Genomic DNA, 15459 nt, shown 5'->3' with positions numbered 1-15459 from the left:
AACATAGTTTCATTGAACTGTTGGAACAAGTTATTAAAAGGGTATATGCAACACCACCGTACACCACTGTTTTCAAAATGTAAAAGGTGCAGTAATCCTTTTTTGGCCTCTACAAAGCAGAAAGATATTAAACTTGCTGACACATCAATGTTTTTAATGAACATATTTTAATAATTACTAAATATTCATACGGAATGTATCTGCAAAACAACAATGTTTTCCATCCAAATCATTATCTTTGCTTAACCTCGACCTGTGTCTACCAACCTAACCAAACATTGGAGTTTTGGTCCCGCCTTTCAGTGTGGTCAGTTTGAATTTAGCGTTGTGTTTGATGAAATTCAAACTGGCCAAACTGTGTAAGTTTGGGCACATAGCTTGGCATCTGGTGATTTAATTCTCAACAATATTATTGAAAAGTCCAGTCCAGCAAAATCAGCAAACCAATGCAACTTCAGTTGGGAGTTAACTAAGAAAAAAAACACAATCCCTGAGGTGGTATGAGCTATGTGGATGTGCTGTACACTCAAGCTAGAAGTATTCAGTATCACCCCAGGGGAGGTTTGGACTCTGACTTTGGTCCGTTACCCCACCCTACAGTATTAACACCACTGTGAACCTGGATACACGTCTCACTCACACTCACACACACACACACACACACACACACACACACACACACACACGCACACACACCCACAACAGAATCATTAATCTGCTGGAGTTTTACTGCGCCGAGTGCTAGTGGAGGCCAGGAGTGCATGCTACACTGTGGAGTCAACATTGTAAACAGACACTGTTTTGTTTACTATCCAGAGTTCCTCTTCGAGGATTAAAGGGGACATATCATAAAAAGAAAAAAGTAACTTTACAGTGCTAGTGCGCATACATTTGGTATCTTGTGTGCCTACCAACCTCCAAACTGTGGAATAAGACAACTCAATCAGTTTTTGTGGGCTGCCTTGTTCAGAAAACATAGGATTCAACAAGCCATTTAGATATGCCTCCCCTTCTTATGTCACACACCAATCTGAGTACCTCCACCCAAGGCATGAGAACTACCTTTGCAAAGGTGAGCCATGTGAGCCTGTTACTGTAATGTTACCTCCAAGCCTCTGCAAAACACACTCGTTGCAAATGTTAACAACTATTTGGTAGCGGTATTATACAAAAGACTGAAACCAAAAGAGAAGTGATATGTAGTTAACCTCTTCCACTGACATATCTGTGACTTGGCAAACTTATGTTTGCTCAAAACGATAAAAGTCATTTAAATTCTGAATGAAAATAACAAAGAAAAAATAAATGATGGCTGAATTCTGGGGAAATATTGCATAAAAAAATCGAGAAAATTTCCATAAAGCCATGAAAAAACCAATACATAGCCAAGAATGAGTCACTTTTTTTTCTTTTTTTTACATATCTTGGTGTTCTCAGATTGGAGTATTTACGGTACTTACTTTATGCCTTTTATTCAAATTTCAAAACAAATACTTATTGAATTTAATACTCTTTCTGAGTGGAGTTCTCACTGTTTCCCTATCGGAAAATCTAAAAAAATAAAAAATAAAAAAATACCATAGGTGTGAAGCCATAAGAAATTGATGTCACCCATGACTGTAATGAATATCAAATGACGTAAAATGCCTCACAAATATAATTTGATGGAATGGTGCAGCCAATAAAAACATGGCATCTTTAGGTTAGGTTATTTTACTCAGTGTAAACATCCTTTCTCTTTAAAGCAACATTACTTCAACAAGTACTAGTGAGAGGTTCTGTGTTGTTGCCGTGTTTTTTCCTCACTGGACCACAATGGTCTGTCTCAAACTGGCAGCAACACAATGACAATCCATTCTTATGTATTGCTTGTTAAGTAAATCCCCAAAAGCTCTGCACTCACCTGTGAATTGATTTTGATGGTAGCAATGTCCGATTTTTTGTCGATGTCTTTGATGTTGGCTTCGTATACGTCACCGTTATGCATCTGGACCTTAAGGAAGGAATGGAAGAATGAGATTTCAAGAAATGTAACATCTGAAATGCAATGTCATTCAGAGCATTGGATTTGGTTTGATCCATTTCTGTGGAATTAGCCTTGTATCAAAAATACTGCATCCAGTACTTTCTCTACGACGAGGGTTAATGCCATGCTGTTTGCACCTTCTAAAGAACCAAAGTAAGTTAGTTTTTAGCCGATTGTGGTTTAATAAGATATCATTTTTTGAAGGTAATTGACAATATCTTCAATTTGCCAGTAGCCAGTATTTGGTGTCAAATCTCAACTTTATTATAATTTTTTTCATTCAAGTGACAAACATTGGGAACGTTGGAAATTTAAAGTAAAGCACAAGTGATGAAAACAGTGTTGCAGTACCTTGAGGTGCTGTTGACCCGACACCGGTGTGGTGCTGGAGACTACATGGGCATTGGTTACAATCAGTCCGTTATCTGACATCACAAAGCCAGAGCCACTCGACAGAGGGATGTTCCGACCGAAGAGAGGATGCCTGGGAGTGGGAATTCAAACATTACTAAATGCAGCTGGACTGGCTCACAAAGAGAAGATGTGATTTCCAAACATTTTGTTGGTTCTGTTATCTCAAGTTTATGGCTTGTGTGCCATAAATTACAAGCTATGTCCCAATTTCTGGGCCGCAGCCTTTTGAAGCCACCGCATTCGAGACCCACGGAGGCCGAACCGAGCGGTCCCCAAAATGAAACTGCAGAGCATTTCCTGTTTGCATCCAAGCGCCGCTCCTGTTGCCTGGCAACCGTGACAGCCGCAGCTGATAAATGGTCAAAAAGTTTAGACCGAAATGGAGCCAGTTCTTTGTATTTAAAACATTTAGTCAATTTAATTCAATTTTATTTATAGTTTGAAATCATAACAAAAGACACTTTACAGTTAGAGTAGGTCTAGATCACGCTGATTTCATTTACATAGACACAACATTTCCAGTAATTCGCCCAAGAGCAAGAATTAAGTGCGACAGGGATAAGGAAAAACTTCCTTTTAGGGAGAAACCTTGGACAGACCCAGGCTCTTGGAGAAGTAGCAGAGGGAAATTGTAAAAAGATGAAATATTGGTTGTTGGCTGTTTGTGTTTGCCTGTGCTTCTGCTTGAAGGCCGAAGTAAGGGCTGGGAATCCTGGAGCTGCGAAGGATACAACTGTTGGGTCCTCCGCATTCTGTAAAAGGAGGCTGCATTTATGGACCGCATTTAAAGGAGCCTTCAAATTAAATGAAATGGGATGGACTTGGTTGCGCCGGTGTGATGCAATCCGTCTACGAATGCAGCCTCCGAAGGCTGCAGCCCGTGAATTGGGTCAAAGCTTCAATATGTGAGAAGGTTTACTTTATTAAGGATATATTACATCTACCTCATGAAACCCATTTGCTCAACATGTAAGCAAAGTTTTTTTTTAATGGATTCTAAAAGTTGACCTTTTAAAGTCACATGTTTTGAACAGACATGGTAACATAACCTTTACAAAACACACACACACACACACACACACACATACACAGTCAGTACCTGAGGAAGAGTTCGATGTGGACCACAGCTGGAGCGATTTTCTCCACCACGTCGGCTATGAAGTTGAACTTGTAACGAGGACTGGAAGCATGTGAAGGACCTATACTGGCAAAAAGAATTATGTATTTTAATAACCAGACAACTGTCAATTGTAACTGTCATAAACCAGAAGAACGCACGTTACACCTGCCAGTTTGTGCGTCTACTAGAATGGCATCGTGACACAGACAAGTCTTAGTTTTGTGAATTTGGCAGCGTCCAGACTGAATTTTGAAATTAACTTTTTGATTGTAAGTGTCTGATTAAAGCTGCGAAGATTTATCGATTAATCAATAAGTTGTCAACTATTAAATCAATCGCCAACAACTATGGTAATAATCCTCTAATTCCAGCTTGTTAAATGTGAATATTTTCTAGTTTCTTCTCTCCTCTGTGTCAGTAAACTGAACATCGTTTTAAGTTGTTGACAAAACAAGACAACTGAGGACGTGATCTTGGGATCTGCAGAAACACTGATTGACACTTGAACATTTTCTGACATTTTATAGACCGAACAACTAACCGATTATTCCAGAGAGAAAAAACATCAACGGATTAATTGACAAGGAATGTAACGATTAGTGGTGTAATGGTAAACACAATAAAAATGTTGATGATAACAATTAGCGGTTTGATTTAAAATATCATTATTATCACAGTGGATTGTAGAAAGCGTGTGTTTAATCCGTCCCAGCTTCACCCGAGGTTCCTGAAGCTGCCGCGCAGGCGCACTGGGTACGTTTTTTGAAGTTGGAATCATTTGAGGAGATGACAGCGTTCAGGACATTTATCAGCCCTCTAAGAGGACTAATTCTGAAGCATGGGTATATCTGGGTTATTATAAGAATGCCGAAGGACATTTGATTGAAGAAAAAAGTTGCTGCTAAAGGCATTGAACACACACAAAAAACACGCACAAAAATACAGCAATAATACCAAAAAAACATGATCATTTTGGTCACTATAACCGTGAGGTAACATTTTCATATTGTTACATCCTTATAGTTGACAACGTCAATGATTAGGTTAGTTGCAGCCCTAGTTCTAAGGATCTCCTTAGAAAGCACTTTTTTGTGGATAACAAAATCAGATTTGGACCAAGAGTACTAACCTCTGTTTACCACATGTGTTGGCAGTATCCACACAACTGGATACAAACTATGCTGCTAGTTTAGTCTTGTCCCTTTAGGGCCTCCATACTTAAAAGCTTCTTATGGTGGCACCTAAATCCTTTTTCTCTGATTTAACTCCTGAAATATGCAGTGAACGGTCAAAGGTAAAGATAGTAAATCTGCGTCAGAACACTGCAAACCCGTTCCCCTCTGTTCCATTACCCAAACATTACCAAACCCAGCTGATGGCACAAAGCTGGCAGCGCTGATGGAAAACTAAGTCTAAACTGCCAGGATCGTGTCGTGTCCCCTTTACTGTATAACCAGTCAAAATGAGTTCCACGTGGACTCTACAGCTGTACTGTACGCTGCTGAGCCAAGGCTGTGGTTTGGATTTCAAAGACTGAAACGAGATTCTCAGATGACAGACAGAATCCAACTAAATGCCAAAGCCAATGGGTTCAAGTCTTAACATTACTGGTCTTAACAAATCCACATAGTCAAGAAATCATTCCTACCAGAGACAAATCAACTTTTAACACTTCATCACTGAGCGTTAGATAAGACTCATATACATCCCAACTGCACTGAGTGCTATTTGCACAATAGGTTTACTTACATTTTTAGTAATACTATTTAAGTTGTTGTACATTTTTATTCCTAACTTGCAAACATTTTAAATATTGGTTCTTGTATTTTCTCCTATGTGTTATTCCATGTATATTCTGTATACTGTTTGATATTTTGCTGCTGTAGCACTGAAATTTCCCATTTTTGGGATCAATTAAATCTATCTATCTAGCTAGCTAGCTAGCTAGCTAGCTAGCTAGTTCAGTACATTTAGTCAAGTACTATAATTAAGTAATTATTTGAGGTACTTAATATTTTTCTTCTCATGCAACTTTCTACTTTGCTTCATTTCAAAGAGACATCTTGTACTTCTTAACTCCACATTAACCTGACAGCTGTAGCTACTAGTTACTTTACACATTAAGAGTTTTGCACACAAAACGCATGTTGTTTATAAAATACAATGTTTTATTATAAATCAAACTAGCCAACAATATACAGGCCTAGAAAGAAAGAAAATACCTTTAGGACAACAGGTGTGGTAAAACTCTACCGCTTTTGTCCTTTTTACTCAGAACTCAATGTACAATTTTTTCACATGTTGCACTAATCCTCTTCCGTAAACACAGTTGTTTGATCCACTGGTAGTAGAACATTTTCTATTAGAGCACCAAATTGCCACGGATCACCACGGCAGGAGTGAGAGAAGACCAAAGGTTTTTCCATTAATAAGTAATGCACACTTCCATAAGAAAAAGAGAAACCCCCCGCTGTTGCTCCTGTTAAAAAGCTCAACTAAATAACTTTTTTCTGTCCGACGATTCTTCTCTAGAGAGACACACGGACCAGATGGAGAGTGTTTGAAACAGCACATATGAAAGCTTTCATGAGCTGCACAGAGTTTGACTCACATTAGTGAAAGACTTTAAAATGGAAAATTGAAGTGTACTAATCCTATTTTTGTTCTTTAATCAAGGCTTTAACACTCCATTTCTACACTTTTTTTGGAGGCAATTCGGGACAATTTTGTCCAAAGGGGCACGATGGATAATTTACCACAACCAATTTTGTCAGTCATCCGTACAGTATATTTTTAGTTAGCCACGCCCGTAATGCTCTAGTGACATGTATGCATGTATGTATGTGTGTGTGTGTGTGTCATCCACATTCTCTTTGAACCCGGACAAAAAGGATCAAGGGGAAATGTAAATGGAGTCTGCCACAACTCTGGGCTGCAGGGACTTCCTGTTGCCTCAGTTGCTATCTCCCATTGGTAAGTGTGCGCGTGTGCGCTTGTGTGCACATCTGTGTGTGTTGGAGTCAGTAGAGCAGCAAATCTGTTTCATTCATCAGCACTGAACAGACGTTCAGCCTGTCCAACACAGCACATTTGATTTTCAGACTGAACAGAATGCACGAATTCAGAACACGCACTCGAGCGACAGGCATCACTGCTACAGTCGCCAACATACGCGGCAACAAGTTAACATCTGAGAGCGTTGGCAGATCGCTAAGCGCTACGCCGATGATACGCTGCCCTAAAGGCACAACCAGCACCAAGACACAGGCTTGACGTTAAAGCACAGTACATAATGCAACGGCTCCGCCACTGTGGCTGCATGTGTGAAATTACTTTTTTATAAATTAACCAAAAATTATTGTAAGTGGTGTGGTATTTTATTCTGTTAAATGTTGAGAAGATCAGCCGTTGAGCTTTTATTTTGACGGGAAGAATGGGAGTGGTAAATTCTGTGATGAGTGACCGTTGACTGTGTTCGTTAATAAAGAGGTAGTCTACAGTATAGCGACCTAGTTTCATTTCCGGGATTGTTCAGTTGCCGTGGGTTATTTTGCAGGATGTCCCGAATTTCCGGCCGGCTGTCTGGTACCTTCCACTTTCTGTGGGTTGGCGATCTAGACTCTGCTGGATTTCTGAGGACTAGGGTTAACTGCTCCTCAGATCTCTGCAGGGTAAATCCAGACAGCTAGCTAGACTATCTGTCCAATCTGAGTTTGTTCCACCAGAAAATGTTCCTTGCTGAGGCTATTTCGCAGAGGGAACCGTTGCTCCGTCCGTAGCTTAGCACCTCCTGAGATGATTGTGATTGGTTTAAAAAAAGAAATGCCAATAAACCAGAGCATGTTTTTCTCCCCTCCCAGAATCCTGTGTGGCCTAGCCAGACCCTCCTCCACAGCGCTGTGGAAGATCGTCTGGCAAAGTGAGACTAATTAAGAGATGTGCAGTGCTGTCTTGGTTCCGACATTGGAATCCTGTGTTTCTTTATTGTTATAGTGTATTCTGAATCTAGATGACATAATTAACCCTTGGTTACGATTCTTTGTTAATTTGTTTTTAATTATTATTATTTTTATCAGTAGGCCCAAAGAGGGAAGGAATTTGGGCCATTTCCAGATGGCCAGCCGGTCACCGCAGCCCAAAATAACAGTTAATAACCGATGTGAGCTTGATGAGTAATGTTTGAGTTTAGTCTTTATAAAAGTAAAGGTAACGCAACTCTCACAAGTAGACAGAAATGATCTTAACTCAATGGCTGGAGGAGTTCAGGCAAAAAACGGATGGTCAACCTTTGTTTGGAACCATGTGGTAATGTTTTGGGCTGAAGACTGTATGAAAACACTTCCTCCAAGCTGCGGTCATGCTCTACACGTTTAGTGTACGGGAGGGAAAGTTTAGCTGCACAGTGGGAGTGTGTGAGAGAAAGAGATGGTGGGGGAAAAATAATTAAGAGGGTAAAACAGCATGTAGTGAAGGAAGGATGGTTATTTATTGGCCAGTAACTTTTCTCCCTGTTTAGTTTTGAATGGAGATAGCAGTCTATTAAAGTGTTGGGAACTGCAGGAAGGAGCATGTACTGTTCAAAAGTGTGACAAATGAGACACATGCACAGAGTCTGGACAGGAGTCTAAAAGAGCAGATGCAGACATTGTTCTCCAAAATACTGGCCATCTGTGTGCTTGGATGTGTGTGTGCGTCTGCCATCATGTTTAGCAGATTTATTGACTTCTTTACTGTAGCAGAGTATTTACTAAGCATGTGGGATATTGTCAATACACAACTCAACAAAATCTATAACATGGGTCAGTCTTTTGTACACATTTCAATGTGGAAATGTGATGTATTATACCTTTATAGTTTGACCTGATAAAGGCGCTTAAAGGAACATTCTGAGGATCACTTAAGTCAGAAGGACTCATCGTCTTGGAACCATGAACGTCTGTGCAAAATGTGGCGCCAATCCATGGTTTCATACAGGAGATGTTTAACAGAAAAAGTGTATATTTAGTCTGGATCAACAGAAGATTTCCAGAATAAAGCCGGCGGAAGGTGAGGGACATCCGGCGCAATCGAGCAAGCAAGATACATGCTGAAATGGCAAGTTTTTGAAGAACAATTGGTTGAAAATGCCAACACAAAGAAAGAGGAAGGTGATGGGACACCCGGTTGAAAATTAGGGACATCCTGCGGAATTCCCGGCGGCACCTTTTCCAAATCTCGGAAATGAAACGTTGTTGATATAGACTACATCAGCACTGGTCTCCCATCGTTCTAAAAGCTGTGAAGCCCCCTCTCCCCTTTCAAGATAGAAACTGCCTGGGCCTACTCCAGTGCTCAGATATAATCTCCTCACATCCTTCCATGAAGCAGTCTCCACTCCGACAGAATTTGTGTTTACAGAGCGAGGCCTGCACACGAACTCTGCGTTTGGGTTGAGGAATTATCTAGGCCAGTCTGCAGGACAGAATAACAACTTTTTACAGGAGGTGGGGATCATTCTCACTGTTCCAAATAACTGCTTCTGGTCTGCTTTAACAGGCTGTTAAACCTGCACCTGCCCTCTAACCGGCGATTAGTGCTGCTGTGGAGCATTACTCTGGTGACCAAGCCTTATTAATCTGGTTCTTATACTGAGTTGGAGACAGAGAGAAAAGCCACAGGGCAGTTTATTGAGATGTGGGTGGAGGGCCAGACCGCACTCTCCTGATGAGTCAACATAATGTTGTGGGAAACCCATTTCTACACAGTAACAACAGATTGAAGTTTTTAGGCGTTAGGAATAGCAGTTTGTAAAACAAGCGTTATTGGAAAAATGTCTTCAACTGTAAATACATTTGATATATTTTTCGACAAATAGGCCAATTTACTTTTGCTATTGATATATTAAATTCATATTAATGTAGCCTATATTGTGAGACATTTAAATTTTTAAAAAAATACATTTTCAACTCTGCACTAACTCTGAGAAACCCAACCTTCTAGGTCTGGTTTACTAAATGGAGTGTCTGGTTTACTAAATGGAGTGTCTGGTTTACTAAATGGAGCTACCAATACATACATCGTACCTGTGCTGGACTCACACGGTCCTTTCTGGACCTGGGTGACGCCTGGCAGTCCCTGCTGCAGAGCCTTCCTGCTGGTCGCCTTCAGCTGGCACACGTTGCCGTACGTCTTCCCGTCGCTACCGCACACCTCGGCGCTGAACCTGCAGCGACAGAAGCCCTTGGAGAGCCGCTTGCCGGACGGGTGTTTGCACTCCAGTCCGTCCCCGCACGGCAGGTCGTCTTTGCGGCCGCACGGCTCTCTCTCTCCCAGGGCGCACACCAGGCAGCAGTTGCAGCGGTCCGGCACGTAGCCGCTGGGGCAGCTGGGGCTCGGACAGGTACTCACATCGCACCGAGTCGGACACTTGTCTTTTGGCTCTGCGCGGGCAGACTCCTTGAGGTACAGGAACACAGCGGTGTACAGGAGGACTTGCATTTTTTAATGGCGGGAGTTCTATCGGATACAAACTTAGAGAAGTTTAAGACGACAACACATCCCCTGGCTCCGCGCTGCTCATCACTTTGTTGAGACTTTACACATGGGAATCCACACACACGAAAGACAGAAAGACAAATGTCTCTTTAATATTTCACAATACATCAGAATAAAGCGACCCTGGTATTGTAAATCTGACGCTGCGGCTTGTTATTGTTATCTTGTAGTAGCTAATTGAGAGTTTCCAGCGGAGTGAGACGGGACGCTGTGCTTCCTTTGCCCAGGCAGGGTGCACATCCGCTCGGAAGGGAGAGCGCCTCGAGCAGTGAAGCTGGCCGGAGAGAGGGAGGAGATGTAGGGAGAAGCTGTGCTCCTGGAGGCGTGGCGACGGGACTCTGTCACCGTGCATGACCTCAGTCAGACTCTAAAGTCACATTCAGTGGTGTAAAAAGTATTCCGATTCTTTACTTAGTAAATAAATATACAGTGAATAGGCCTAGTTTTTTTTTTATCATCTTCAAGTTGTGTCATCATTCTTTTTTAAATTTAATAATGGATTGCTGCTATTACACAAGGAATAATGTCCATTAATGAACAAGTATTTCCTGAGAGGACACGTGGACGTTTTGTATTTAGCCATATTAAAGAAAAACATGAAATATGTGGATTATGCATGAGTGGTTTAACAAGTTTCTCTGGATAGTGAGATACATTTTTTCCTGAAGTGCAGTGGTGGAAGAAGTATTTAGATCCTTCAGTTAAGTAAAAATACAAATACTACACTGTAAAAATACAGTTACAAGTATAAACCCTGAATTTAAAAAATATTACTTAAGTAAAAGTATGTAAGCATGATCAGAAAAATGTACTTAAAGTACATCTTAACAGGTCTGGTGGGGACAGTCCAAAGGGAGGCTGTTACCAGGGCGGTAGCAAAAGTTTTAGAAACACGGGGGGTCATGCTCTTTATTTACCTATTCAATACATTTCATGTATTCCGTTAACTGTAAATGTATTGTGTCTCAGAGCCAACACATGTATGCCAACAGAAACCGACGCATCAAACACTTTGCCTGCCTCTCATCACCTTGCACAGGCAAACACCACAGCTGACTGCCAGCTGTTCCGCACCTGCTTAACAGGAAATACCCAGTCTGGAGTCTATGTTCCATCCAACAAAACATCGCTGAAAGACAAGAAAACAACTACACAAGTAAAAGTAACAATAGATGCAACCCAAGTTAACAACTGGTTTCGACATTTCCATTCTAACGTTGCTTTGTGAATGAATGTGTGAAAGCGGCTCAGGACTTACTTGACCTATGACTGTGTCATCTAACTCAAACTTAATCTGACAACTAAGTTCAGCTCTGTGTGTGTGTGTGTGGGTGTGTGTGTGTGTGTGTGTGTTCGTTGAACACATTGCAAATGTGTCAATGCACTGAAATCAAGGCCGCAGTATTTTGTTTCAACATTATAACCAAAATTTGGAGCGTCAAACACTTCATTTTCTGCCTTCTGCTGAATTGTTTGTGCATCAGTTTATGGTGTACGTGACTTTATTTATGTAAAGGAAATTATTCTTCTCCTGTATTGTTCAAAATTTTCTGCATTCGAGATGTTTGTTTTAGGAATCGTGAACATCTCAACAACAAATCTGTTGGAGAATGAGACCTTCTTAAAGCCAATAGCTCCTCCTATACATAATAACAAAGATATATCCCATCTTTATCATCCACTCCCCTGTTGTGTTTCTTTAACAAAGCAAAGATTCTGCAGACAGCTCCATGCGCTTACTGCTTTTCTTTCTTTCTTTCTTTCTTTCTTTCTTTCTTTCCAAAACATGAAGTCATTCATTATTTGGTGCAGACTGGGGATATGAGGACATGCTTTCATTACTGTCCCCTTGTAAGGGCAATTTAAGACGACCAGACCATGCAGTCACACTCACTCACTCACTCTCACACACACACAAACACACACACACACACACACACACACACACACACACACACATTTTGCAGTACTGATGACCTTAGTACTAGGGGGTAGAATTCACCAGAGGCCTCACAATACGATATCATCACGTTACAATATTGTTGCGATTTTTAAACATATTGCAATATATTGCAATTTATTACTTTTTTTCCAACTTCAAATTATGTCTCCAAAAGGAAACTTTTTCAACACCAGTTTTATCTAAAAATATGAATTTCTCTGTTTGTTCTTCTCACTTCAATTGCTGCAAAATGTGTGTGTCTACCAGAAAAACTGACCAACAGATACTGTATCTCATAATATATCAATAATTGAAGTCTGTGAATTAATACAGTAATGCCATGGAAAATATAGCGATGGTATGGATCCCCCCCAGTTTCATTCAGGGTTTTCACCACGGTTTTTGGCCTGTTTGTGGCTTACTGTCAGGTCTGTGCGTTGCTATGGTTGCTGTACACAAACCAACCAGCTAACAGTTTGCAAGGCTGCAGAGAAGGAGAAACACAGCTACTTTTAAACAATATCAAAGTCTTGGATATCAACAGTTTTCTGGATAAGCGCACACATCATTTTCAAGAATGCCGGCTACTGGTAAACTGGATTATTAGTGGAATACTCACTTTCAATAGCAATATAAACGGCTCAGTCGGAATATCATTCTTTTGGGAATAAGGGCAAAAAACGGATTATGTTCATGTAAACGTGGTCATTGTGTCCCCAGATAAATTAAGCTGGTGTTATTACAACCACCAGGAATGATAGGCGGAAGGTACAAAAACAAGACTCAGGTTGGAATTTCCCTTGGTCCGAAATGACCTCACTCAGCAAAAATGTTTTATTCTCTCAGAGTCTTTAACTAAGCTGCTTCTCACACAGTTGGGAGCATACTGTCACAGTGGTGGAATGTAACTAAGTTCACTTACTGAAGTACTTTTAACTCTACTTTATTAATCTGACAGCTTTAGTTACTAGTTCTTTTACAAAGCAAGATGTGTACACACAAAACACATAAAATACGATGTCAAATTCTCACTCCCATCGCGTTATCGCGTGCTTTTGGCGTTTTTAAGTGACGCACAAAGTCTCCTTTAGCGTCATATTTAGACACACTTGCTCTGGACTCTTGGCGGTCTCGGTTGGGACGTACATTTAACTGACACGTGGCACGAGAAAGGGACAGTTAGGTTTAGGAAAAGATGGTGGGCGGGAGCCGTTTCAGTGACACGAGTTGCACCGGGACACGAACCCCGGGCTTCTGGGAGAAAGTCCTGTGTTGTTTGACCCATCTACCAACCTCACCTACTGCCTCCTTATGCACATGTTTTATTTCTCATACTACTATTGTCTCTCTTAATAGTACATCATCTTAAAGTGTTGCAGTTGAGGTGCTGCTCGGCCCAATGTGTCCCTAACAGACGCTAAAGGGAAAATTTAAACGCTGAGAGACACCGACCAAGCGCCAGTATTTTACATGTTGTCAGTGAAAACGGGTTAGAGAAATACAGAGAGAGTTGTGTGGAGCTTAATAAGCTGTAATGTGTTGTAATTACAATTTAAGTCCGTTTTCTTGATAATACTTACAGACTTTTGCATAAGTAAGATTTTCAGTGTAGGACTTTTACTTGTAACAGAGTATTTTTACAGTTTGGTATTAGTACTTTAACCTAAAATAAAGGATCTGAATGCTTCTTCCACCACCCACTGAAACACGCTGTAGATGTGAGGCTGTTTTTGAATTCTTGCTTTCCTGTGAAGGACGCAGGGTCCCAGAGGTGAGGCACACCGTGGAGCACTCACATCTACGCAACGCCGAGCGGCCCGGTTTGTTTTCTCAGACGAGAGGGGTGTGGGCAGACACATGTGCTGCTCACCCAGCCGTGGGTGTGTTTGTTTGAAATAGTCTGTCACTTGATGAAACACAGGGTTCCTTGTTCAGCAGGAATACACAGGTTCTTAAGGCAATGGAGTCAATAGACTGTTTCACACATTATGACTCATTAATTACACACTCCTTGAAACTGGAGGCCTTAAACCCCAACAGTTTTGTGCATATGTTTTTATTGTTCTGCTATTAGTGAATCCACTGTGTATACAGTAGGATAGGTCCTAACTTTGGTGCCATCCAGTGATCATAATAAGAATGACAGTGAAATGCTTCCAATACCACAAGCTATTTGTCTACTTCCTGACTTTTGTGTGAACCTGGAGGAAGTAAACTTTTTTTGTTAATAATCTGATAGATGAAAACATTCTAACATCAACATATAAGCCCACTTTTTAAAAATGTTAATCCAAATCTCCTCCCTACTTTTTTTTTATTAAAACTGATGATGTAAGGCTCAGACGGCGTCACCAAACTGTTGGCTTGTGTCTACACCGTTCAGAAACTGAAAACCAAACACTAATACTAAAACACCTCTCACCTCTTGTCCCCCATATAAGTGGATTGCCTTTTTTAAAATGACGGCATTGAAACTGATACCGTCGCTATTTTTAAGACCCTGTGGTATACCGTATTCCCGCCCAACCTTAACGTTCTTCTTTTCTTTAAATCGATCAACGGTGACTCTGTTAAATAGCCTTGGGAAGGAAGTTGTTTCGGGGTAACATGTGTACGTTTAAATGTTGTTTTAGTCGTGCTACAGAAAACTAGCTAGCTGTCTGGATTCACCCAGCAGTTCACCACAGTCCTCAGAAATCCGCTGGAGTTTAGAATGCCAACACAAAAAAAACGGAAGGTAACAGACATCCAGCCTAAAATGAAGGACATACGGGGGAATTTCAGGCTACACCTGAACAACCACGGAAATGAACGTTGTTGATATAGATGTTCTAAGACCCTGTGGAAACCCTGCTGTAATGGCAGTTGGCAAATTCCCACCTATGTTAAAACACCCATCTCTTGCCCGATTCTTCCAGAGTAATTGAGTGTATAGTTCACTATGGATCATTTCAGTCAGCAGCACTTTGTCAAACTAGATCTGCAATTTGTATTTGGCAGTATGGCTCGGTTTGGGCCCCCCCCATATAGCAGGAGGCAGGGAGAGCACACGCCCCTGCCCTTCCATGTGCATGTATGGAAAGCCCTAACCCTCATGTTGTCCTTGGGTCAAATTAACCCGTTTTCCTATATCAATGTTCTTTTTAAATACTCAAAACAACATAATTGATTCCTCACAACACTGTATTGCACATACAAATCTCCACTTTTGTCCATTTTGGGTTGTCTTATTCAATTTTATAGCATTTGGAAGAAAAAAGTTGAAGTGGTTTCCAAATAGTATTGAGTAAAAGTTAACATAATCCAGTCTGTGATTATCCATCAACATACATTCCTTTAATTTGAGTCTAAATTATTCCTAATTTCTGCTTTTCTAACTCAAACATTAGGTATAATTTACTATAAATGAAGTTTATTGCCCAT

At 40.8% G+C, this 15459-nt stretch overlaps 1 protein-coding gene across 2 annotated transcripts in view; it reads right to left on the bottom strand.

Moving 5' to 3' along the window:
- The window catches only part of htra3b (HtrA serine peptidase 3b), a 33086-nt gene extending 22692 nt beyond the window's left edge, over positions 1–10394 (bottom strand). For both annotated transcript variants that reach the window (XR_004654570.1, XM_034856794.1), the window contains exons 1-4: positions 9623–10394; positions 3540–3639; positions 2378–2510; positions 1904–1993 (exon numbers count right to left, since the gene is read on the bottom strand). Coding sequence is in view for 1 of the 2 variants with exons in the window: in XM_034856794.1 (XP_034712685.1) it covers positions 1904–1993; positions 2378–2510; positions 3540–3639; positions 9623–10037 (738 nt within the window). In the remaining variant the exon portion in view is untranslated. The remainder of the gene's footprint in view (positions 1–1903; positions 1994–2377; positions 2511–3539; positions 3640–9622) is intronic.
- Positions 10395–15459: the final 5065 nt, after the last annotated feature.

The sequence above is a fragment of the Etheostoma cragini genome, chromosome 19 (assembly GCF_013103735.1).
Source record: "Etheostoma cragini isolate CJK2018 chromosome 19, CSU_Ecrag_1.0, whole genome shotgun sequence".
In the NCBI taxonomy this organism is placed as follows: Eukaryota; Metazoa; Chordata; class Actinopteri; order Perciformes; family Percidae; genus Etheostoma; species Etheostoma cragini.
The sequence above is the reverse complement of the archived record's forward strand: the minus strand, read 5'-3'. Positions and strand labels throughout refer to the sequence as shown.